At 42.6% G+C, this 23,149-nt stretch overlaps 2 protein-coding genes across 2 annotated transcripts in view; one reads left to right on the forward strand and one right to left on the reverse strand.

Annotated features, from left to right (window-relative positions):
* The window catches only part of LOC130479592 (acyl-CoA (8-3)-desaturase-like), a 40,752-nt gene extending 24,475 nt beyond the window's left edge, over positions 1–16,277 (forward strand). The window contains exons 7-12 of the mRNA XM_056851987.1: positions 1,154–1,230; positions 9,853–9,947; positions 12,731–12,827; positions 14,703–14,782; positions 15,762–15,887; positions 16,226–16,277. Coding sequence (XP_056707965.1) covers positions 1,154–1,230; positions 9,853–9,947; positions 12,731–12,827; positions 14,703–14,782; positions 15,762–15,887; positions 16,226–16,277 — 527 coding nt within the window. The remainder of the gene's footprint in view (positions 1–1,153; positions 1,231–9,852; positions 9,948–12,730; positions 12,828–14,702; positions 14,783–15,761; positions 15,888–16,225) is intronic.
* Positions 16,278–19,089: 2,812 nt separating this feature from the next.
* Positions 19,090–20,321, reverse strand: FEN1 (flap structure-specific endonuclease 1). The gene has a single exon (XM_056851083.1). It carries the CDS (start codon positions 20,284–20,286, stop codon positions 19,141–19,143), a length of 1,146 nt encoding a protein of 381 aa, XP_056707061.1. The 5' UTR covers positions 20,287–20,321; the 3' UTR covers positions 19,090–19,140.
* Between the last annotated feature and the right edge of the window lie 2,828 nt (positions 20,322–23,149).

Consider the following 23,149-nt stretch of genomic DNA (forward strand, 5'->3'; position numbering starts at 1 on the left):
GTCCTCAATGTGGATTTTCTGGCTGGAGATGTGTGCCAAAAACGGGAGTCTCCTGGAGGCAGGGAAGGAAATCCTGCAGGAACAGATGTCACCGTCGGAATGACGGAAGAGAAACGGAAAACACGTGAAGTCCAACTGATGCCGCCTCCAGGTTGGTCGGCGTTTCGATGCTTCGTCAGCGAGTTGGTCTTCCTTTTATGTTTTATAATATTTAAGGGCCAATTTGCCCATTTATTTGAATAGGGCGAAAAGCCTCTGTAAAACAAACATTTGGTATCACACATCCAGGTACTATTAAATAGTGTTACATCGACTGTTCCAAATAATTTCTCTAAATATATAATAGAAACAATTTTTACAAAAAACAATTTTTTACAAATGTAATCCCACGTTACCTGTGTATGGAAAAAGGATCTGCTTGTTTCCTAATTTGATGTATAGTAACTAACTATCCTACTGAGAGGATTGCTAAGTAGCTACTGTTGCCGATTGCTTGCAGCTGTGTTGGAAAGTAAAAGGAATGTGCTGTATCATCATACCCGGGGGGGGGGGGGACATGTTTAGAATGGGAAAGTAAACTTTTCAGAATCTGTTAGTCACAAGATTCTTATAAACAACATGATAAATCAAATTCTATATTTAGTCATTAAGGTTTTGGAGAGAAAAATGAAGCCCATTTCTTGGCGTACTGACCTCTATCAGCTGGAGATCAGTTGTAATAGCGGGAGATCTCCAGCTAATACCTGGAGGTTGGCAACCCTACCGCCAACCTCCAGGTGGCTGGAGCTCTCCCGCTATTACAGCTGATCTCCAGGTGACAGATCAGTTCACCTGGAGAAAATGGCCGCTTTGGCAATGGGACTCGATAGCATTGAAGTCCCTCCCCTCCCCAAACCCCGCCCTTCTCAGGCTCTACCCCAAAATCCTCCTGCCGGTGGCAAAGAGGGACCTGGCAACCCTAACCTCAGCCCCAAAAGCCTGAATCAAAGTTTGAAAGGCCAAGAAACATCCACAACTAAATCTGTAGAATTCCTGTGCTTTGTTACTTTTAACTTGTCCAGTGTATTCACTGCCAGTGGGGTCCATCAGTCTCACTGACGTCCACTGAACATCTCATTTCTTTATGTTGGTTTTCTTTTGCTCTTTCTTCCAGCTGTGCCTCCACTGTTGTTTCCTACCTACTTCCAGTACCACAACTTCTATCTCGTTATCAAGAAAAGGTTCTGGGTGGTAAGTATGGCATTGTCAGGGCTGCAGAGGAAGCAAAAGGAGCTCTCATTTCCACCTCAGGATGCCTTGGCTGTCCTACTGTGACAAAACTATTGCCTATTTCAGGTGGGGGGCAATTAGGAAATCCCATCCCACCCACTACCACAATACCCCCCTCCAGGATTCTCTTAAGCTGTCAGGAGCTTGAACAGGCTGATTCCCCACCCCACCCTACTTCCCGTCCTTTAATTGACGCTCACCTATTCTCAATACGTTCTTTCCACCCCAACCCTGCTTTTGGTTAATTTACAAAATCACATGGAGAACAGAAGAACTGGTATCACAAGAAAAAGAAAGGTTGCCCGTGCACAACCTTCTGTAAGATCCCTATCAGTGAGGATCTTGGGTTGGGAATGAAGGGCAGATTTTGCCCTCACAACCATGTTGTCCCCAAGTGCAGAGCTTTATTTGCCCCCTACCCCCAATAAGAACAAATTACAGCTATTCGCTTACAGTATATGGGTGAAAGCATTTCAAGCAACCCACTGTGATGGGGCCCTGACCTGGATGGCCCAGGCTAGCCTGATCTCGTCAGATCTCAGAAGCTAAGCAGGGTCAGCCCTGGTTAGTATTTGAATGGGAGACCACCAAGGAATACCAGGGTTGCTTTGCAGAGGAAGGCACTGGCAGACCACCTCTGTTAGTCTCTTGCCATGAAAACCCCAAAAGAGGTCGCCCTAAGTCGGCTGCGACTTGACGGCACTTTACACACACACACTGTGATGGGAGCTGACCCTGCTCCTGATGCCTGGTGATCTCAGCCACTAAGGGTCAAGCCTCCCTCTTCTTGTTTCTTTGTGGTATTATGAATGGTGGGAGCATGGGGTGGAATTTTGATAACTGATTTCTATACAGATAAAATAAGCTGGGTGGGAATAATTTGGAAATCCCATCCCACTTCCCAAAAAGCTCCCTCTACAGGATTCTCTAAGCTCTCTGGGATCTGACAGATTTCTTCTCTCTGCCTTTTCCCTTTTAATTGACTCTCACTTGCTGGCCATGTTGGTAAGCCTCATCTTGCCCCTCTGTTCTGAGCACTGATCACATCGACCACAGAAACAGATAAGCCAGAGGGGCTTTGGCTTGTTTGTTTAAGGCTCCGGGACTAACAAGCCACACTACCCAAACTTTAAGGTTCATTTCTGCGGTGAGACCATGTACAAACCCGAGCTCCACACTTCTGCTTAATATAACAAGTTTATCAGTTAGAGAGAGCAAAGATAGGCCTTCTAAAAAACAACAGGCATATAAAAATAAACTAGCTGCTAGATAACTATCCTGACTAATTCAACTGCACACCAATTCGCTAAGCAGCCATGCCCAGAGCCAATTCTCACTGTACTTCAACAAGGCGTTACAATAAAATCAAGCCGTCAGCAATACATCAAAACTTTCACAGTTCTCCTTGCCTTGTCCTCACGGGTCTCCGCTTAAACTCTGCCCCTTTTTTAACCTCACGGGTAGGGTTGCCAACCTCCAGGTAATCAATACAGGAGCGAGATTTATTATCAAAAGTGCAAAAAGTTTATCAATGAGCTACTACTATTAACACACCAATATATACAACAAATACATACGCAACAACATAACTCACAATACAATAAACACAGGTGAAAAATGTACAATAGTATCAAGATAAAAGTCTCAAACAAAGTCTCAATGGTAGAGTACATACGTCATGATGGAGTAAGTTAATGCCATGTAGTTTTTTAGAAGAAGCCCAGGTCATGGTGAGGATACGGCCGTTTCAAATTCTTAATTATAAATTCTTCATCAGTCCTTCAACCGGTAATCTTATAATTCTACATATTCACCATCAAAAGGTTGCAGGTCAAATTTCGCCAGTATGTGCCTGGCAAAATTCGATTTCAAATCACACTTTTATATTCTAAATGGCTCCTCAGAAGGGGATCACCCTGGGGAATATACTTACATGGCGGGCTCTCGAGCCAGTACCCTTGACTATATGCTGGTGTGCTGTCAACTATTGTTAATGGTAAAGTCCTTCCAAATCTTCCTTATTTAGAGGGAGATCATTTTCCTTTATGCTTACAGGCCACTTTACCTTTAGGGGACGCCCACCTTAGCGTTCTTTATACAACGGCCACATCAGAATCTAACCCAATGGGCAAACGTATAAGATGGTGGAATGAGCTGCAATCTAAATTGAAAGATCACCTGTCAGCGGAGGAGGTATATTCATACTGTACAGCCTTTTTAAATCCAGCCCCAGATCAAAACCCATTAATACTCTATAGGGATTTTATTCAGAGATTAAGACCCTTGCTCTTTAGCTCATGTCAGCAACGAAAGAGGCCGATAATTAAATCCAAGCCCTGGTTTGACAAGGACTGCCTTGAAACAAAAACAGCCCTTAAACAAGCCTATAGTAAGTTCATCAAAGCTCAGGGTAGCCAAATAAGGCAGCCCAGCAATCCCTTCTCCTGCACAAAAAGATGTACAAACTCTTAATCTCTCAAAAGAAAAAGGAGCACCTTAAGGAGTCTTGGAGATTATTGATTAAAGCTGCCAAGGCTAACAATTCATCCATATTCTGGAGGCTAGTTACTGGTAGCAATTGCAAGGAGAACTCACCTTTAGACTCACATGTGGCCGCGGATAGGTGGGTCATATTTTTTCAGAGCCTTTATGATGACGTGCATTCTTTGGCTCCCTATAGTCCTGACCCATCAAATATTCCCTCCTGGCCACCTGTCTCATTAAATGAGGTCAAATCCCATACTAGCCAACTAAGATGGGGTAAAGCTCCTGGATATGACGGTATCCCCCCAGAGTTTATCAAGGAGAACATAGATTGGTGGGCTTCCTTTCTATCCGCACTGTTTACCTATATAGACTCCACTGGAAGAATCCCTAAAGACTGGGGGCTGGCATTAGTCGTCCCCTTTTATAAAAAAGGAAGTAGAAAGGACCCTTCCAACTATAGGCCAATTAGTCTCATAAGTGTCATCAGCAAATTATATGCAAGGCACCTGCTAGATGAATTAACCCTTTGGCTCAATCAAGAGGGTATTTTGGCAATAGAGCAGGCAGGCTTTAGGGAAGGGAGAGCAACGATAGAGCACTGCCTTGTCCTGCAACATCTAGCAGAGAAATATTCTAATAAGGGACAACCCTCTTTATATGCGGCATTCATTGATTTTAGGGCAGCATTTGATTCGATTTCCAGACCTTTACTCTGGGACAAGCTCGAAGCCTCAAATGTAGATAAAAGGCTCCTGTTACTGCTGCAAGCCCTACATGAACTGACAGCACTGAGAGTCAGATGCAATAGAAGATGATATCTTTCCGTCCCCATAAACACCTATAGAGGAGTTAGGCAGGGCTGTTTATTCGCCCCCCTGCTATTTGCCTATTATATAAATAACATAGTTCCTTGAATGCACCGGATTTACATCCACCTAAACTAGCCTACAGGCATATTCATATTTTGCTCTATGCCAATGATGCAGTACTTCTTTCAAGAACCCCAGTTGGCCTAAGGAGAGCACTAGTGAGAGTGGGAACGTTCTGTGAGAAGGAACGCCTGAATATTAATTATGACAAAACAAAAGTAATGGCTTTTGGTAATCGCCCTAAATATAGGAGGTGGAGCATAAATGGCCATAGGTTGGAACAGGTAACCCAATTCAAATATCTTGGAACGACAATCCAGGCATCTGGCTCCAAGCTGGCCCATAATACCTATGTTGCCGATTTAGGGGAAAGATCAGCCCGTTCAATAATAAATTTTCTCTGGACCAAAGGGGCACACTATATTCCAGCTGCCCTCAAACTTTTTCAGGCGAAAACGCTAGCACAAATGTTATATGGATCACAACTTGACTCTCCACCCTCATGTCTTATTCCCATGGAACGAGTGCAATCCAAGTTTCTTAGAGCTGCCCTGCAATTGCCAAGATATGTATCAAATGCTATGATCCGTTTAGAAACTGGCATGATGAAGGTGGAGGCAAGGGTTGTCTTGTCCTCACTTTATCTCTGGCTGAAAATTAATTTCAACCCCAAGAGTCTTCTTCCACTGATTCTTTGTGATACCTTTAAGGTCAAAGTGGATAATAGCCATTGAAGACAAACTAAATAACCTGGGTTTTACCCCCCCCCCCAGCACTACTTCAGTTAGGGTGGGATCATCTAAGTCAACTATAAACCAAAGGGTTAAAGATATCGAGCGACAAGTTGATCTAGCAAGAGTGCCCCTATTTATGGCTCCTCCCCCCCCACTCCAAATTTATCCTTGCACCAGCAGCCTATCTCCGTTACTTAGAGATAAACAAATATAGGAGGGCTTTTACCTTGGCTAGGTGTGCAGTCTTACCCTCTGCTATGTTAGAGGGGAAATTCAAGAAGATACCCAGGGCAGAGAGACTATGCCCCTGCAAATCCTGGGATTTAGAAACCACTGAGCATGTTCTCCTGAACTGTAACTTTTACACTATACATTTTAAGTTTATTGAGCCCCTCATACTGAGAATGGGATCCGACAGGGAAAGAGAAAACATAGAAAAGCTCCTACAAGGAGATAATCCTTCAATCACCTCTCAGGTAGCAAACTTTTGTATGGCTGCAATGAAAATTCATTGCCACAGTCGATCCACTTCATTAGTCCAAATGGCAGATGTAACTTGGATGTTATTTTTTTTATTTTTTTAAGTGACTTAAGACTCGGACTGTAAACCTTTGTCGGTAAGACCATTTTAGTCCATGTATCTTGTTTTATCTGGCCAAGGGCCGCAAATAAACTGATCTGATCTGGTTGCAGGTTACAAATCCCACGAAGGGTAAAATGTGTAGCAATCCATATTGTAACACTCTATTATTGCAGGTTACAAATCCCACGAAGGGTAAAGAAAGATCCCTTCCTGGGATTTGTAACCTGCAGTAATAGAGTGTTACAATATGGATTGCTACACATGGCATTAACTTACTCCATCACGACATATGTACTCTACCATTTAGACTTTGTTTGAGACTTTTCTCTTGATCTTGATACTATTGTACATTTTCACCTGTGTTTATTGTATTGTGGGTTATGTTGTTGCGTATGTATTTGTTGTATATATTGGTGTGTTAATAGTAGTAGCTCATTGATAAACCTTTTGCACTTTTGATAATACATCTCACTCCTGTACTGATTTTCTAATCTACTTGATACTAGTACAGTGGTGCCTTATTTTTATCCTATCCAACCTCCAGGTAATAGCAGAAGATCTCCTGCTATTACAACTGATCTCCAGTCGATAGAGAAATGGAGATGGAGAAAATGGCCGCTTTGGCAATTGGACTCTATGGCATTGAAGTCCCTCCCCTCCCCAAACCCTGCCCTCCTCAGGCTCCGCCCCAAAAATCTCCCGCCGATAGCAAAGAGGGACCTGGCAACCCTACTCACGGGACAGACCCTGGCAACATAAAACGATCCATCAAATCCAGCTGTTAGCTAAAGCATTTCAGCTGTGAAACTCTACAGAGTGAAACCAGGACTGCCCCGTGCGCAACTCCCAAGGCCAAATTGGCCTTCTGAGTCAAGTAAGGGCATTTTTCAGACCAGGCCACTTATTCTGTAAGAATTTACACATTCTCCCTATTACTCGATTCTTTGCCTCCAAGGGCCTGGTGCTAAGGTGACCACTTCCTTACAAATTTCAAACCCTTTATTGGCATACCATCAAGCAGTCTTTCCACTTCCTTACAGTGTTTTGCCCCTTCTGGAGCATATTTTGTCCTCATTAGGCTACTCTTTCTTTTTAGATCAATTTACTAATCCATATTATTTTTCTGCATTCCTGGGGAGTCCCCTGATGAGGTAGAGAGCCTTAGCTTGTCTGTGGGCAGCCCCGTTGGGCTGCAGTTATGGTTAGCATGAGACCATGTTTAATATTGGATCTAGAGATTTAAAAAGAGGTTGTAGGTAGCAAAGTTGGTCTAAAGGAAAATCCCAAAAGAACAGAAGGCGCACAACTTGGATGACCCAGATTAGCCCAATCATGTTAGATCTTGGCTGCTAAGCAGGGTCAGCCCTGGTTAGTATTTGGATGGGAGACCAACTAGGAATTGTAGGGTCACCATGCAGAGGAAGGCAATGGCCAACCACCTCTGTTAGTCTCTTGTCTTGAAAATCCTGTGGGGTTGCCGTAAATCAGCTGCAACTTGACAGCACTTTACACACACACGCACACACACACACACGATCAACCGAAACAGCTTTTCTCCCTCTCTCATAATACTAGAATGCAGGGTCATCTGCTGAAGCTGGAGGGTGACAGATTCAAAACTGATAAAAGGAAGTATTTCTTCACACAACGCATAGTTAAATTGTGGAACTCCCTGCCCCAGGATGGGGTGATGGCTGCCAACTTGAAAAGCTTTAAGAGGGGAGTGGACGTGTTCATGGAGGAGAGGGCTATTCATGGCTACTAGGAAAAATGGATACTAGTCATGATGCATACCTGTTCTTTCCAGGATCAGAGGAGTGGGCCTATTATATTGGGTGCTTTGGTACACAGGCAGGACAATGCTGCTGCAGTTGTCTTGTTTCCTAGAGGCACCTGGTTGGCCACTGTGTAAAGAGACTGCTGGACTTAATAGGCCTTGGTCTGATCCAGCATGGCTTTTCTTATGTTCTAACTCTTCATTAGGCTAGATGTTACAAAAATAAGGGTGGGATTTCTCAAGTCATAATCTTGGCTTGTCACCTTCCAATTTAAAATGCTGAACAGGTATGCCGATTTAAAACGGTGGTGGTGTCAGTTTGCACCCCTGGCATTCTGAGAGGAAGAAGTAAAAATGGAGTCTTCCCATTGAAAATACAAAAAAACTAGCAGTGGTCCAAATGTCTCTCTCTTACCAGGTGAGGCTAGGGCTGGTACACTGATGTTTTTGGGTCTGATATGGTGACTTCCATTTTCCAGTTATCTGGTTGGCGGTGTTTTGCTGTGCTCTCTGAAGAGTTGTGCCTGTTTATTATTATTTTATTGTCTTTATTTTTTTCAGTCCAGCTGATTTGGGTCTCTTTTGTCCTGTCTCAAGATAGCTGCCTTGGCTGGCTTGAGCTTTTGTGTGTGTGCGTGCGTGTGAAGATGCTTTCCTTAGTGTTTCTCAGCATTTACTTTGCTAAGATGCCGAGTGTGCTTTCATTAGCTTTGGTGTCGGGGAGGGAACAGCTGAAGGCTCGGTTGAGACAGAGCCTTCTCCTTTGTTCTATATTTGCAGGCTGAATATTGTGTTTAATTAATTATTCCTTTTATTTAATTGCTGCTACTTTTGAATGGAGTTTAGTTGGCCTGCTTGGCTGAGAAGGGCGTCATTGAGCTCTCCGCTCCATTGTTGTTTGGTTTTCTCTTTGAATACGGTTCTGGTTTTCTGGTTACAGCCCTGGTTTTCTGGTTATCTGGGCAACAGTGGTTTGCTGTGCTTCCGAAGAGCTGTGTCTTCTTTTATTATTATTTTCTTTTGTTTCTTCTTTTTGACCAGCTGATCGTTTAATAAGACGGGGAGTGTGCCTTAATTAGTTCTGGTTTTGGGGAGGGAACAGACGGAGACTTCAGGCGAAAACGCATGGTCGCTTTAGCCTCCTTTATTCCCTGTTTCAGCCAGGATTGAACGCATGCGTTTCGCCGAATGTGTGTTAGATCCTGGCTGAATCCTGGATGAAACAGGGAATAAAGGAGGCTAAAGTGACCATGCGTTTTCGCCCTTCCTCTCTGTTCTATAGCTGCAGGCTGTATATTGTTTTTTATTTATCTATTTATTTATTTACTTATTTTATTTAATGGCTATTTTTTAAAAGTGGAGCTTAGCTGGCTCGGCTGACTGAGAAAGGCATTCTCTGAGCTGTTACCTCTTCTGGATTTGTTCCCTTTTGTCTCTCTATATTTCTCGTAGGGAGACAGGGATTTTTGTTATGAATTCAGCATGAAATGTGAATTTGATAAGACCATTACCTTTCATTAACTCAAGCACTAAGGTGATTGAAAAGAATTGGTCATTATTATTGGGAGGAAAAGAAATCGCCCTTTCGAGGAATTTGCAGCACCCCAAAGAAAACAAAGCAGAATGGATGGTTTCCTAGATATTAGTTCTCCCACTGTCTGCTCAAATCATTGTTTACCTTTGCTCCCCAATGATAAAGCTCCACTATTAACGGATGTATGTATTATTAATGAGACTAAAATATCTTTTCTCAACACCTAGGCCACTGGAAACAGGGCACCAAAGCTCCACTCCTAGTCCACTGGAAATCCTTTTCAGCTGCCTTTCTGGCTTCCATGATTTCCAGTCTTTTCGACATGCTTTTCACCACCTTTAAAGACATTTTAACACAGGAAAGCTGAAATTCTCAAGATGATGCATTTCTGAGCTCAATACCTGTTTCTGTTCTTGCACTTTATGATCACAGAATCATGTGACAATTATGGGACTGGTTATTACCTTCGGCAGATCTTGAAACTGGAGAGTATCAGGAAGTTTTTTTAGCCTCACTGGCATTAGGGAGAAGGACTTTGTACATCTTTCTTATCTATCTCCCTTTTCACATTTTTCTTATCTCTATCTCCCTTTTCACAGGAGCTGGCATGCATGTTGAGCTTCTACATCCGATTTTTCTTCATCTGTGGCAGCCTACTTGGATTAAATAGTCTGGCATTCTACCTGCTACTCAGGTACTGTTACAGCCGTGAGACCAACGTTTGAGGGGGCATTACTTTAAATGGTCACATGGAAATCAAAACAATGCATGGTGTATGAGTGTGTTAAGTGCCAGCAAGTTTCTTCTGACTTATGGCAGCCCTATGAATTGATGTCCTCCAAAATATCCTATCATTAACAGCCTTGCTCAAGTCTTGCAAACTGAGGGCCATGGCTTCCTTTATAGAAGCAATCCATCTCATGTTGGGTCTTTCTCTTCTCTTGCTGCCTTCCACTTTTCCTAGCATTATTGTCTGGGTCCGGGCAGGCACCTGGGGCAAGAGGCAACAAGCATAGTCCAAACACAGTCCTAGGTAAAAACAAAAAGATATTCAGAAGTTCCAAGTGTCAAACCAGAAGGGCAAATCCAAAGAGCACAAGCCAAAGTCAGGGGTGAATCCATTAAGCAAAGTCCCGGTCCAATCCAAGGTCAAACACAATGAGATCTAAGGCACACCGCAACAGCAGATACACAAGGGTTGTGGACAAGCTGGTTCACCCTTTTCTGGCGGCTTTTATCAGGACCACCCTGATCAGGAACAGGTGAAATTCCTCTGCCTGCTGAGTCACCCAGGTGCAACTAATTGAAGGCTGAGCAGCCAATATGGCTGTCAGCCATGATCCTGTGGTGAGTCACGCTCACATGCAGAGGTTGACCAGTGCCGGGCTGCCAACCGCTTGCTACTGCACTGCTCCTGCACCTCCCTCCGGGCCCTCCTTCTCCAACTTTCCAAGCGCTCTGGCAGCCCTGAGGGTGAGGCTGGTAGCTGCAGCGCTTCTACTTCAGCTTTGGCTCCCAGGCTGTGAGAATGAGGGCCTGGTGTGTCGACTTTAACCTGAGACTCTTCCTCTGCACCTGACAATCTCTCTCCCTTGTCTATTGGGTCTTCCTGTGGAGTCCAAGAACTGGGGCCGGCTTCCTCTGTCTATTCCTCATCCGAGGAGATGTTGGCAGGCAGACCCACAACAATCATTGTCTTTTCCAGTCATTCTTGTCTTCCCAGAATGTGACCAAAGTATGATAGACTCAAAATATTGTCGAAGGCTTTCACGGTCAGAGTTCATTGGTTCTTGTAGGTTATCTGGGCTGTGTAACCGTGGTCTTGGTATTTTCTTTCCTGACGTTTCGCCAGCAGCCGTGGCAGGCATCTTCAGAGAAATAACACTGAAGTGTCCTTCAGTGTTACTCCTCTGAAGATGCCTGCCACAGCTGCTGGCGAAAGGTCAGTAAAGAAAATACCAAGACCACGGTTACACAGCCCGGATAACCTACAAGAACCAAAGATCACTTGTTCTTCCCTTTTTGTGTTCTCTTCTTTGCACTGGTTATTATAATAGTTCTCTTTGTCTCTATATGCAAGTCACTGGAAATGCTACATTTCGATTTTTTTATTCTGTTTCTGTCACTTTTTATTTTTGCTTCTTGACTATCGTTAGCAATTTTAAGAGTTTCGTCAACTATTTCAACACACTAACCACTATAAATCAGAAGGCTGTATAGGATATAATTGTTCCCTCAAATGATCACCCTTGAAATAAACAAAATTTCTGATTAACCTACATTAGGAGGTTGGAAATTGTTTAGAGTGAAAGCAATTTACTCCTCAAGCAGTAATTAGACAGTGGTTTAGTTAAAATCTTTATTTAAAATCTATCTATTTATTCTTGAACTAATTACCAGTATACAAAATACAGTCACATAGATCAAAACTAGTAAGAACAGATTAGCATACATGACATTCTTAATCTATCTAAACTGAATTTGCAAATGAGTTGGAATTTTAAAGAGTCTTACCCAGAGGTTTATAGAAAGGGATAAGAGCAGCTTTCACTGAATTTCAAAATAGAGATTCACAAGTTATAGGGTGTGCTTATATTGATGCAATTACATACAGCAACCCATGACTTTACAGAACCTTCTTATTCATGCCTTCTAAAGGTGATATGATGCTTCTCTGAGCATACTCCAATAAACACTGTTTTCACAGTGGGATTTTTCTGGGTGTGATGTCAACTCTCGGGCATTGTTCTTAGTGTTGAGAGCTAGTCTGGCTAGCCTTTTATAACTCATTCTAACAATGAACAGTATATCTCTTTATTTCAGCCTGCTTGTCAAGACTGAAAAAGGTACTGTGAGATTATAACTTTTACAGGAAACCAGAGATATCTATAAGAAAGATGTGGTCAAGCCTTGCATGTTTAATATATCTGTAAATTTCATAAAGGTACAGCACAACATACATGATTTAATGCTACATTCTATCACAGCACTACACTACACATTGGCCCTGATCCAACAGAGGATGTGTTTTGACTTAACAAGCGAAAATCTTGATGCATTCTATCTTGTGTGGTAAGAATTTAATGAATTTGGGGTTGCTGATCTAAAAACCACTAATTTGACTCTTATTAACAGCAAAGGAGCCTAACCCAACAGGGTGTGTGTGTATGAATGAACAAATAAGAAAATGTTTGTACTGTTTTCAACATATGAAGTTAAATTAATGCAAATGGGTAGACAAACTTCTTATTTGAAGAGCAGGCGTTTTCAAACCTGATAAATGCTTACATGTCTGCATGAAGGAGTGACAATGGAATGAAGTTTTTAAGAGATCCAGATTCTGCACAAGGTACCAAGTGCCCACCAAAGTCCTTCTGTGTGAAAGACAAAAAGTCCTGTGTAGTGTTTTCCAGTGTAGCTGGATTATTGACTTATGCTCACAAATGTATGGTGATGGTTTTTACTTATCTGTTGCAGGATGCTGGAAAGCTCATGGTTTGTATGGGTATCACAAATGAACCACTTACCCATGGATATAGATTATGATAAAAACTTGGACTGGGTCTCCAGTCAGGTAAGATCTTTGCTGGCAACTATATGAAGATGTTACCAGCAGTATTTAGCCCAGAAGAAAAGAAGCAGAAATGGAGCCAGGCAATAAGGCTTTAATAGTCCAGGTGCAGCAAGGCTGTTATTTAAATGGAGTTGAGAAAGAGGAAGGAGTCAGTAGGGGCAAGACACTTCAGTGAAGTAGGCAGAAAGCAGAAGGGTCAGAGTCATTACAAAAAAACAAGACAGAGGGATTGTGAATGGCAGCAAGTAACAAGAGAGACAGAAAATGTACGTGAAGAGTATAAGGCTCAGCTAGAGAAAAATGGCAGCAGGTGGGCTCAAGGAGAGCAAGTTATATTGCAACTTGCTATCACTGACACTTCTTCCTGTTTTTCATTCTGGAGATTGTCCCTGGTATGTGTATTTGTTTACAATTAATGAAAATTGTTGTTATCCGCCCTAAGCCTGGCTCGCTGGGGATGAGGGCGGGTTATAAATTTGAATGAATGAATAAAAGATGAAAATGTTCCTTTATCATTAAAATAATTCAAATGAATAGGGAATAGGAAATTAACAGACATTATTATTTGCTATTCTGGTGTCGTTTGCAGAGTTCAATGAGCTTAGGAGTGGGATAGAAGCAGCAGAGACTAGAACTGACAGGGAATAGTTCCAATCAGCAGAGTGAAAGATCTCATGCAACATAAGAGATTTTTACTAATAGGTCTTTCTTTCCACAGTGTTTTCCACAAGTCTTTGCTGGCTTGGAAAAGGTTTTCTTGATTCCATATAAGCAAATCAGTATTTCTTTGCCTGAACTAGTTTTATTCTCTTTGACATTGAACATTTTCTGCCTGTTTGCAATTTTTATGGTTCTCTAAGTGACCTGTGTAAGGGAGAATGTGATTCATTAATTATTTTTGCTATTATGGATGAGTGTTAACTATGTTAGTAATGTGATATTTTCCCCATTCTATTTCCTTTTAATAGTTCTAGTATAAGGCTGCTTTAACATATTGTTGAATATTGCACTATTGTTGCAGTACAGTAATAATTCTTAATTGAATTTTTCTTTGTGGACAGGGTAAATTAGGAGGTAAATGGTTGCTATAGCTCAGAATGCAACCATATGGGGATGCAACTATATTCTGTAAATCTGTTAATGGTGCCATCTTGTGGATAGTTACCATACGGCCAGCAAGATTTATTCTCAGCTGTGCAATATTTTCACAAGTAATACAGAGGAAGTTTCTTAAAAGTCCTCAGCAGAGCAGGGCCTGAACAAAAGTAAAAACTACCGACAAAGATGGAAAGGGGAGATGATCAAAAGCAATTCTTTGACCCTTAAGAGGCTGTTTTATAATTCCTACATAGTTCGGAAGGAAAGCACCACAAAATTCTCAGGGCGAAAACGCATGGGAGGTTTTGCCGTGGATCTGCCACTCTCTGAATGCACATTTTCCCCAGCCAGATTCTCAAAACTCAAAAATAAGCCCCCTGCAGAGTTTTGAGACTTCAGATGGGGAAAATGTGCATCTAGAGAGCGGCAAATCCAAGGCAAAACCTCCCATGCGTTTTCGCCGTTTCATACTACTCCCCCCCACTCACGTAACTGCCTCTTCAATGTTTCTCAGTATTCCAGAACTAATTAAGCATATAGGCAATAGTTCTTTCTTTCAGCAGAACAGACCCCATGTAGACATATGGCAGCGGGGAGGTAAGAGCTGTATGAGTGACATGGGACCTGTTGAGGCCCCGGGGAAACATGTGAATTAGAGGCTGATGCAGTCATCCTGTTGATTATGCCAACTGTAGAAAGATTTTAGGCATTACCATGCTGTCACGCAGGCACCCAAAGAAATCTGTATTTAGAAATCCACCAATTTTTCCCTTTCAGCTCCAGGCAACATGCAATGTACACCAGTCCTTGTTCAATGACTGGTTTACTGGGCACTTGAATTTCCAGATTGAACACCAGTGAGTATAAATTTTAAGGAAGCATTTTCACTCTAATCTCTCCTAGATTTTATCTGTGTAGCTCTAATTTTGATGTTATCAGCCACCAGTGACTACTGTAAAAGCGAAGAAAAATGTTCTGATGCAATGTACCTGAGTGTTCGAAAAGAAACTATCCACAAGTGGTGTGGTACATTAAAGTGGGAAGGGCAGAAAAACCGTGGCAACTGTGATGGTGGGAATTAAGTGCTGGATAAAATGGAAAAGTATGTCTTTTATTTGAGGGCGTACCCATACCCAGGTAAGCCATCCAGACAGCCAACAAAAAATTCTGGAGTTGTTGTGAGGGCGAAAAGCCCTGGCTGGTTCCCTCTTCAGAGGAGAGGGTGGCAAAGGAAAAGCCTGTGGGGGAAAGCCAAGAGGTTCTATGGAAAAAAAGGTGTTTTTCTTTTCTGAGGAGGTTCTGCTGTTCTTCTTGAGGGAGAAGCATGGTGGTTGTTCCTGTAGGAACTGTTATGATGGCTGTTACATTGTAGAGCAAGTCACTTCGTTCCTCAGGTCTTATTAAACTCCTGTAGCTGGAAGGAGATAGACATCAAAATTCAGCAAGATGACATTCAACAAGGAACTTTTAGAGAACATAGCTTGACCAGTGGCAGCTGTTTTTGGTCATGTGACTTGAAGCATAGAAGATAATGTCTTGCATAAAAGTTGCCTGTTTTATTTATTTTGTGATTTATAACCCGCCCTCCCCTGCCAAAGCTGTATGGAAGCCACAGTGCAGCGTGGATTCTAAATGCAAGCCTTCATATCAAATCACACATTTTTTTCCAATTAGGTGATCTGTCTTTAGGGAAAAATTGTCAGGTGTGTGAAACAGCTGTTAAATTATCAGTTCTTTGGGCAAGGGTGTCTTTTCTGTGTATCATGATTTCTAGACTTTTGGTGCTAAATGAGTAGCAATCCTATGGGACAACATGCAATACTTCTCTTTTCACAGCCTTTTTCCGTCAATGCCTCGACACAACTTCTGGAAAGTGGCCCCTCTGGTGAAGTCTTTGTGTTCTAAACATGGCATTGAGTACCAGTGTAAGCCCTTACAGACAGCCTTTGCAGATATTTTACAGTACGTATCAGTCAAAGCAATTTCGTCTAATGATAAAAGATGGACGTTTAGAGGGTATGGGTGGAAAACATAATAAAGACAACTCTGCTGAATGTAACTAGGCCTAATTCTGCCCATTAACCAAATGGAAGCCCTCCTGGGAAATTTATATACACCTCTGAGTTATAGAATGGGGAAAAAAGGCAGGGGATTAATACAATAAGCATGGCTGGGGGAACCAAGCATTTTACATCACTTAAGTCCGTGCTTTTCAGACTCAAAGCAGTCTGTTACTTCTGTTTTGACTCATTTTATCTTTCCGTTTCCCTACAATTTTTCCCATTTCTGGGGCACTACAGTTCCTTAAAGGATGCTGGAGAACTCTGGTTGGATGCCTATCTTCATAAATAAGTAATGGCTTTGTGGAAGTCTCTGCTCTCATGAAATTGTTGCTGCTGCTGCCCGACAGATTTTCAAAGACTACATTGCTGTTCAGAAGAATTTCCTTTGAATTTCCCCTTGGCTACTAAGAAAGGTGGAGGCTTGGAGTAAGACATACAAACTCTCCCAATGCTGTATATGAACAGTAAACAACAGATTTTTTTCTTAAACAGCATGAAAGTAATTAATCAATGAAATGGATGAAAGTGACCATTATAGAACAAACTAGGGTGAAAACAAAACCCAGGAAAGACAAGAAAATGTTTGTGCAATGATTAAGTTTTCTGGATATTTTGAGTTGTTAGGTGGTATTTGCATGAAGGCTGAGTATGATATGCTTAAATCTCTTGAAACCAGTGTTGTAAATATGCCTATCTCTGTACTGCATTAAATAGAAGAATAATCATCATTTTGTTAGTTCTTTACATTGGGTAACCAAAAAGGTTGACAAAAAGCCTAATAACAAAATGAATACTTAAGGTTTGCTTGCAATAAATTAACAAACCGTTAGTACATTAGAAATAGTTTTTAAAACCAAACATTTCAGCCAAAAGGCCTTCCTCAGTGGTACAAATTGTTAAGACACACCATAAAGTGAAATTATTTAAAATACAGCATTTCTGACCAAGCTCCAAAAACACACACAAGTAGGGGCAGTTCATTAACTAGATAATCCCTTGATTATTGTAATAGATGAGGAACTTCCAGAATCATTTTTCAGATAGTGGTCCAAATATCTCAGTAAGCAAGGTCAGAGTGAATTGTAGCTCTATGGTGTGTATATCCACATTCAGGACTATCTACATACGCTGCGTATACCCACATTTTCAGCTATCTGAAAATCAACTTGTAGCATTCTGCACCAACTGGTACCTCTGAAGTGATTTCGAGGGGCCATGTCTTCTGCGCTAAAGTTGGGGGGGGAGCTTTTCCCCCACCAGTTGCTAAATTAACTTGCTTCTCCAGCAGTTCTGCTGGGTCCATTATAACAAGCTCTTAACTGAGTCAGTAAGGGTCAGCTGAACCCCATCGAAAGTGGGCAACACAATGTTATAGACCTTTGTCTTGATTAAGCTCCAGTGTGTTGACTTTCAGCCATTTAACCACAACAATCAGGCAGTGGCTCAGTGGGAGTCCTAACCCAGCAGTTTTTTTTTTTTTGTGAGAGCACCAAAGCATGCCAACAGACAGAAATCTCTGAACTTTATATGCAGTGCCTCACAACAGCTACAGCTCCCACCAGAGAGCATTGCTGGAAACAATATTTTCTTTTCCAGATAGTTACTGTGCGGTGGAAAAGCATAGTCCCAAGAATAGAGTATTTTAAGCAAAATTACAGCCCATAACTGTAACTCTCAAAGAACACTAGTAAATTCCCTTGTTTAGAACATTTTCCACAAGTCACACAGTGACAATGAAGAAAGGTTTATTGTACATTTAATACAAGAGTTAAAGCAGAAAAAAACTAGCCCAGGATGGCATTTCTATTCTGTCAGTTTAACTTTAAAGGTTTTCAAACTAAAAGCAAAACAAAGCTATTCATAAAATAAGACAATGTAGAATTTGGTTCCTTATTTCTTTCAAAGTCCAAAGATGTACATATTTTCCTATTTCAGTTATAAATATTTACAAACTTGGGTGAACTAAATGGACAAAAGAGAAAAAATTATTCCAGCTTAAAAACAAAACAAAGACCACACAACATTCATTAAATGAGAAAAATATCTTCTGACCATCTCCAACCACTAGCATGTTCACAATGCTGCTGTTCTACTAGCTGGTTTTGAAGCAAATCCGGGAGGATTCGAGTTAGGTTGATCCCTGTAACTGACATCTCCATTCTTTAAGCTGACACGAGCAAGCCAAGCTATGTAATGAAGACAGGGAGCTGGATCCTGCAATCTGTGGATGCAAGAATTGTGGATCTTTCCCGTATTTTCCTCCACCAAACTATTTTTTTCTGACACTGGGAAAATTAGTCCTGGAGTTGCGTGATCCATGTGGGTTGAGAGGCTGCACTGGGAAGAGGGAAAAATTGTTCCTGGAGCGATGCCAATGGAAGAGATCAATTTCATCCCCTTTCCCCTCCTCGCTGTGGCCTCCTGAACTGTGTGAATCCTGTGACCTCAAGACTAAATCTTCCTGGGGTCAGAAAGAACCGCTGGGGGGGAAAGGAAACACTGATTCATGACTTTAATACCTTCCACTGATGGATAGCTGGATCCAACCCAGCATGACCTCTGCATCAACCATACCTGAGTATAGAATGACCAAAATGGAAATGCAGCTCTTTTAGATTTGTTCAATTGGAAGCCCTCTTGTTTGCCCATCTTATTTATTCAGTATTGAAATTGTGATTGCTGATACTTCCAGTTTGCTGATTGCTGATACTTCCATATCCGTTTCAGAAAATTCATTTTGAAAACTAGGCATACACATACATAGAAGATAAAGTGTACTCATTAGTATGTATTAAAAGCTACAACCAAAACTAAAGCCATCCCCAGGCATGGTACAACTAATATGGATAGAGTAAGGATGGCTGAGTCATGGCAATTGAGCATGTGGTAGCCTCATTCTCTGGGTCAGTTTGCAGTAGTCCCAGCCATCAGGGAAGCTGCATCTGTAGCTAGTGATTAGCCGCATCAAGATCTTACCATGGAGAGCAGCACCCTCCATGTATGTTAGGCTGGAGGTCTGGCAAGAGTGATGTCTATTTTTTGAGTACCAAAGAGCTACAGCAGGTTGTCGAATGGTCCTTTGTTTGCAGTTTAGTATACTTTCTTCCCAACAGGATTTGGAGTGAAAAGGAAATGATGCAATGAAAATAAGGTTATTTTCCTCTTTTGAACTTTGCTGCTGCACCACTGCCCTTTGCCTTTTTCTTGGAGGATCCCTTGGGCTCTGGCTCTTTGCGCTTAGCTGAAGTTATTGAGCCAGTAACCTTAAAGAAGTCATCTAGTCGCCCTTGAGTGCTACCCTGGCGACTCTTGCTCAGTCTCTTGACCCCATTACGGATCCTTTCTTCATTGAACTGCTTTTCCCCACACAAGAAGTGGACAAGCCCCTCCTCATCGGGCTCACTCCACTTCAGCTCCACAGCTTCTGGGTCTACAACCTCAGGGGCCAAGAAAAGCTGCTGGGCCTCCCTGTGAAGCCAGTTCTCTGGCAGGGAGTACTTCTTGGTATCTATTTGCTGTACAATTTTTTCTATGCTCTTGTACTGTTTGATGAGCTCCACGGCACGCTTGGGCCCAATGCCACGGATGCTTTCACAGTAGTCACAACCTAGCAATATGCAGAGGTCAACAAACTCCTGCTGAGTCAGACCCATGTCTTGAAGGATATGGTTCAGGTGGAATTCCTGAATGGGAAGTTTCTTCGCCTCACTGGCAGTAAGATGTCTCATCAGCACAGGGCTACCAAAGGTCAAACAATCCATATCCTCAGTAGCAGCTGCATAGACCTTACTAGCTTTTACCAGGGCAGCACAGCTAGCTTCAGCCTCACCGGGTGCTTCTACATATGGGATGCCCATCAGCTTCAGCAGCTTCTTGCACTCATCGTTATGTTGCTTGGTCACCTTAACTAGCCGCTTGCTAAACTTTTCTACATTTTCATCTTCGCCTGCCTCTTTGGCCTCTTCCAGCTGCTTCTCTGCCTCAGCTCGGCGCTCAGTGCGCTTGGCCAGTTCACCCGATTTCAGCTGTGGAGGTTTGCCATCAAAAACATACACAGGCTTGATGCCATTTTCCACCATGCGGATGGTACGGTAGAACATGCCCATTAAGTGGCTAGTGGTCTCGCCTTCCTCATTCTGCAGCATGTCAGCTCCCTGCCGCACAGCAATTAGGAATTGGTAAATACTCATAGAAGCATCAATAGCCACTTTCCGGCCAAAATAACTTTTGATGTCATGTTCTCGAATGGCAGCAGGAGCCACATCTGCAATCAGCTTGGCTAAACCGTGGATTCCCATGCTGGTAACAAAACTGAAGTTGAAGACTGAAACTTAATTGGCGATTGCACAGCACTGGAGGAACCTGGAAAGCAAAACCACATAAAATTTAAAGTAACAAGGTTCTAGAAAACAAACTGTTCTGTTGTAGGATGTGATACATTCTTTCATCACCATTAACATTATTAATATTACTACCCCCAGGAAAGTGTCCTTAGCATTTCACTGGAAAGCACATTTAGTTTAATAAGCATATTTGGCAGAACTAGAGATCACCAGATAGTTGGGCAACTATTGTTAGGATCTGCACTTATAAAAAGATTTATTCCAAAAGGAAGGGATAGAATTGTCTAGATAAACAACTGCTGTCTTTATTTTTCTGGTAAACTTGAAAGGTAACTACAACCTGGCCTCCCCACTACATAGTTTTAATAAGAATTTAATACAGGAGACTGATACTTGGCCTAACCATGCCAATATTAGTGTTCCAAATTACTGGTAAAACGTGGGAGTCACAATTTCTAAAGTGGGTTTGGACAATTCTTGCATAATATAAACACAGTTGCTAAAACATTCATTCTAAACTTAAGGATTCTCGTATAACATTGCTGGGCAGCTTATGGAGGAGCCTTGGAGCTAAAAGAAGAAGCCATCTCAGCCCCAAAGTAAGCGGGACAAGAAAAGCGGCGCCACCTTGAACCGGTGATTCAAAGGCAGGGAAGCAGCCGTGTCTCGGCAGTAAAAGAGCTATTTTGCCCGCAAACAGCCCTAAAAAGCCGCCACCACTGAGAGCAAAGAACACTGACCTTCATAGGCCAGAAGTAGAAAAAGGCAAGAGTCCAGTAGCACCTTAAAGACTAACAAAAATATTTTCTGGTAGGGTATGAGCTTTCGTGAGCTACTGGACTCTTGCCCTTTTCTACTACTGCAGACTTCATAGGCCAAACAGTGCGACTCGGCATAAGGCAGCTTCGGCCATTTATGCACGGGAGGTTTTGCCTTGGATTTGCCCCTTTACAGGTGCACATTTTCCCCAACTGGATTCTCAAAACTCTGCATTGGGGGGGGGGCTTATTTCTGAGAATTTGGCTGGGGGAAAACGTGCATCGAGAGAGCGGCAAATCCCAGGCAAAACCTCCCGTGCGTTTTTGTGTTCAACTGCTCTGTAGGCTGCAATAAGAGGGATTTTACAACAAAATATTTCTAAAACATCTGAAATGATGCTATTAAGTATGATACCGGATACAGTTTTCATTCATCGAACTTTTTTGATATATGCTACCACTGCTGTACGTTTGATATATGCAGCTAAATGGAAGACTGACGAGATACCAACTAAAAAAGACTAGATTAATAAGATGCTGGAATTGACAGAAATGGCAAAACTTACGGCTTTGATAAATCAGACTGACAGTGTACAATTTTGGGGGGGAATGGGAGGCGTGGATAATTTATTATGGAAAGCAATTTTTAATGGGATCATTCAAAGGATACTCTTTGGTTTAATCCACTGGTTCCCAACCAGGGGTCCGTGGACCCCCAGGGGTCCACGAGAACTAAATTAAGGTCTGCAAAACAAAGTTATAAACCCATAATAAATTAATATTTTAATTAAAAGTTCTCTATTATAAAAGTATATATTCAAATATTATTCTGAGTTTAATGTTTAACTAACAGTTATGATTAAAGTTTATTTTCAAATTCTCTGAATTTTTATTTTGAACCTTGGGGTCCCTGCACCGAACCAAAAAGTCCTAGTGGTCCCTGGTCAAAAAAAGGTTGGGAACCACTGGTTTAATCCCTTATATAATTTTGAATTATGGTTATACCAAGGTATTGAATTAACAATTAGACGAGATCAGTATATATTAATCGAACAGGATAGGGATTAGTTTTGTTAGCAAAAGTATATACAATTGAAAATAAGATGGAAGAGAGTGAGGGGGAAGTCATTTTATGTTTCCGTTACTATAATTATTTCCTTTTTATTACCTTATCAAATTTCAAGTAATTGATGTTTTTTTATATATATATATATGTTAATGAAATGAAGGAAACAATAGAGAACTTATTTTTTTTTTTAAAAAACTGCTCTGCAGGATGCCAACGAGGCCTAACTTTCCCGTCCAACCCCAATCTTGACTGGGCCCGACACTCGCCCCCCACCTCGCCCCCCACTCCACCCCCCACCTCGCCTCCCACTCCACCCCCCACCTCCCACCTCCTTTGCCCGCCAACTCCCCTCACCACACGCTTTGCCGGCGCGCCTCAGCCTCCTTCCCTTCCTCCCGCTGGGCTTTGGCGCCTTCCGAAATCCCGCGCCAAAGGCCGCGAGAACGACGGGGCGTAGGAAGCGACGCTTTTTGGGAGATGTAGTTCGCGGGCGCGCCTGTTTGGCGGCCGCGGTGGGCTAAGCGGACTACACTTCCCAGGATGCTTTGAGCGCGAGCGCTTGACGAGGGGGAAGGAAAACGCCGGAAGCAGTTCCGGCGCCGGAAGAAGAGACGTGTCCTTCCGTTCTCCGTGACCGAGGTGTGGGAGCTGTCCGCGGAGCCATGGTGAGGAGAGGCCGCTCTTCCCCGCCGTCGGTGTTTGGCCTGTCCCCGTATCGCAGGGCCCTGAGAAGCCTGCGGAGGGTCGCCCCGGGTGTGGGGAGGGGGCTTCCAAAGGTCGTAGGTCATTTATGCATGGGCGTTTCCCCTGAGGTTCGTTGCTGGCTGGACTCACGCTTTCCTGTTGGGGAATCTCCAACGGTCTCCCACGCTCGCACCAGTGGCTCAGTGGTAGAGCCTCTGCCTGGCATGCAGGAGCTCCCCGGTTCAATCCCCGGCATCTCCAGTTAAAGCAGTGGTTCCCAACCTATTTCCATCTTATTTTCAATTGT

Source organism: Euleptes europaea, chromosome 6 (assembly GCF_029931775.1).
Source record: "Euleptes europaea isolate rEulEur1 chromosome 6, rEulEur1.hap1, whole genome shotgun sequence".
NCBI classification, from domain to species: domain Eukaryota; kingdom Metazoa; phylum Chordata; class Lepidosauria; order Squamata; family Sphaerodactylidae; genus Euleptes; species Euleptes europaea.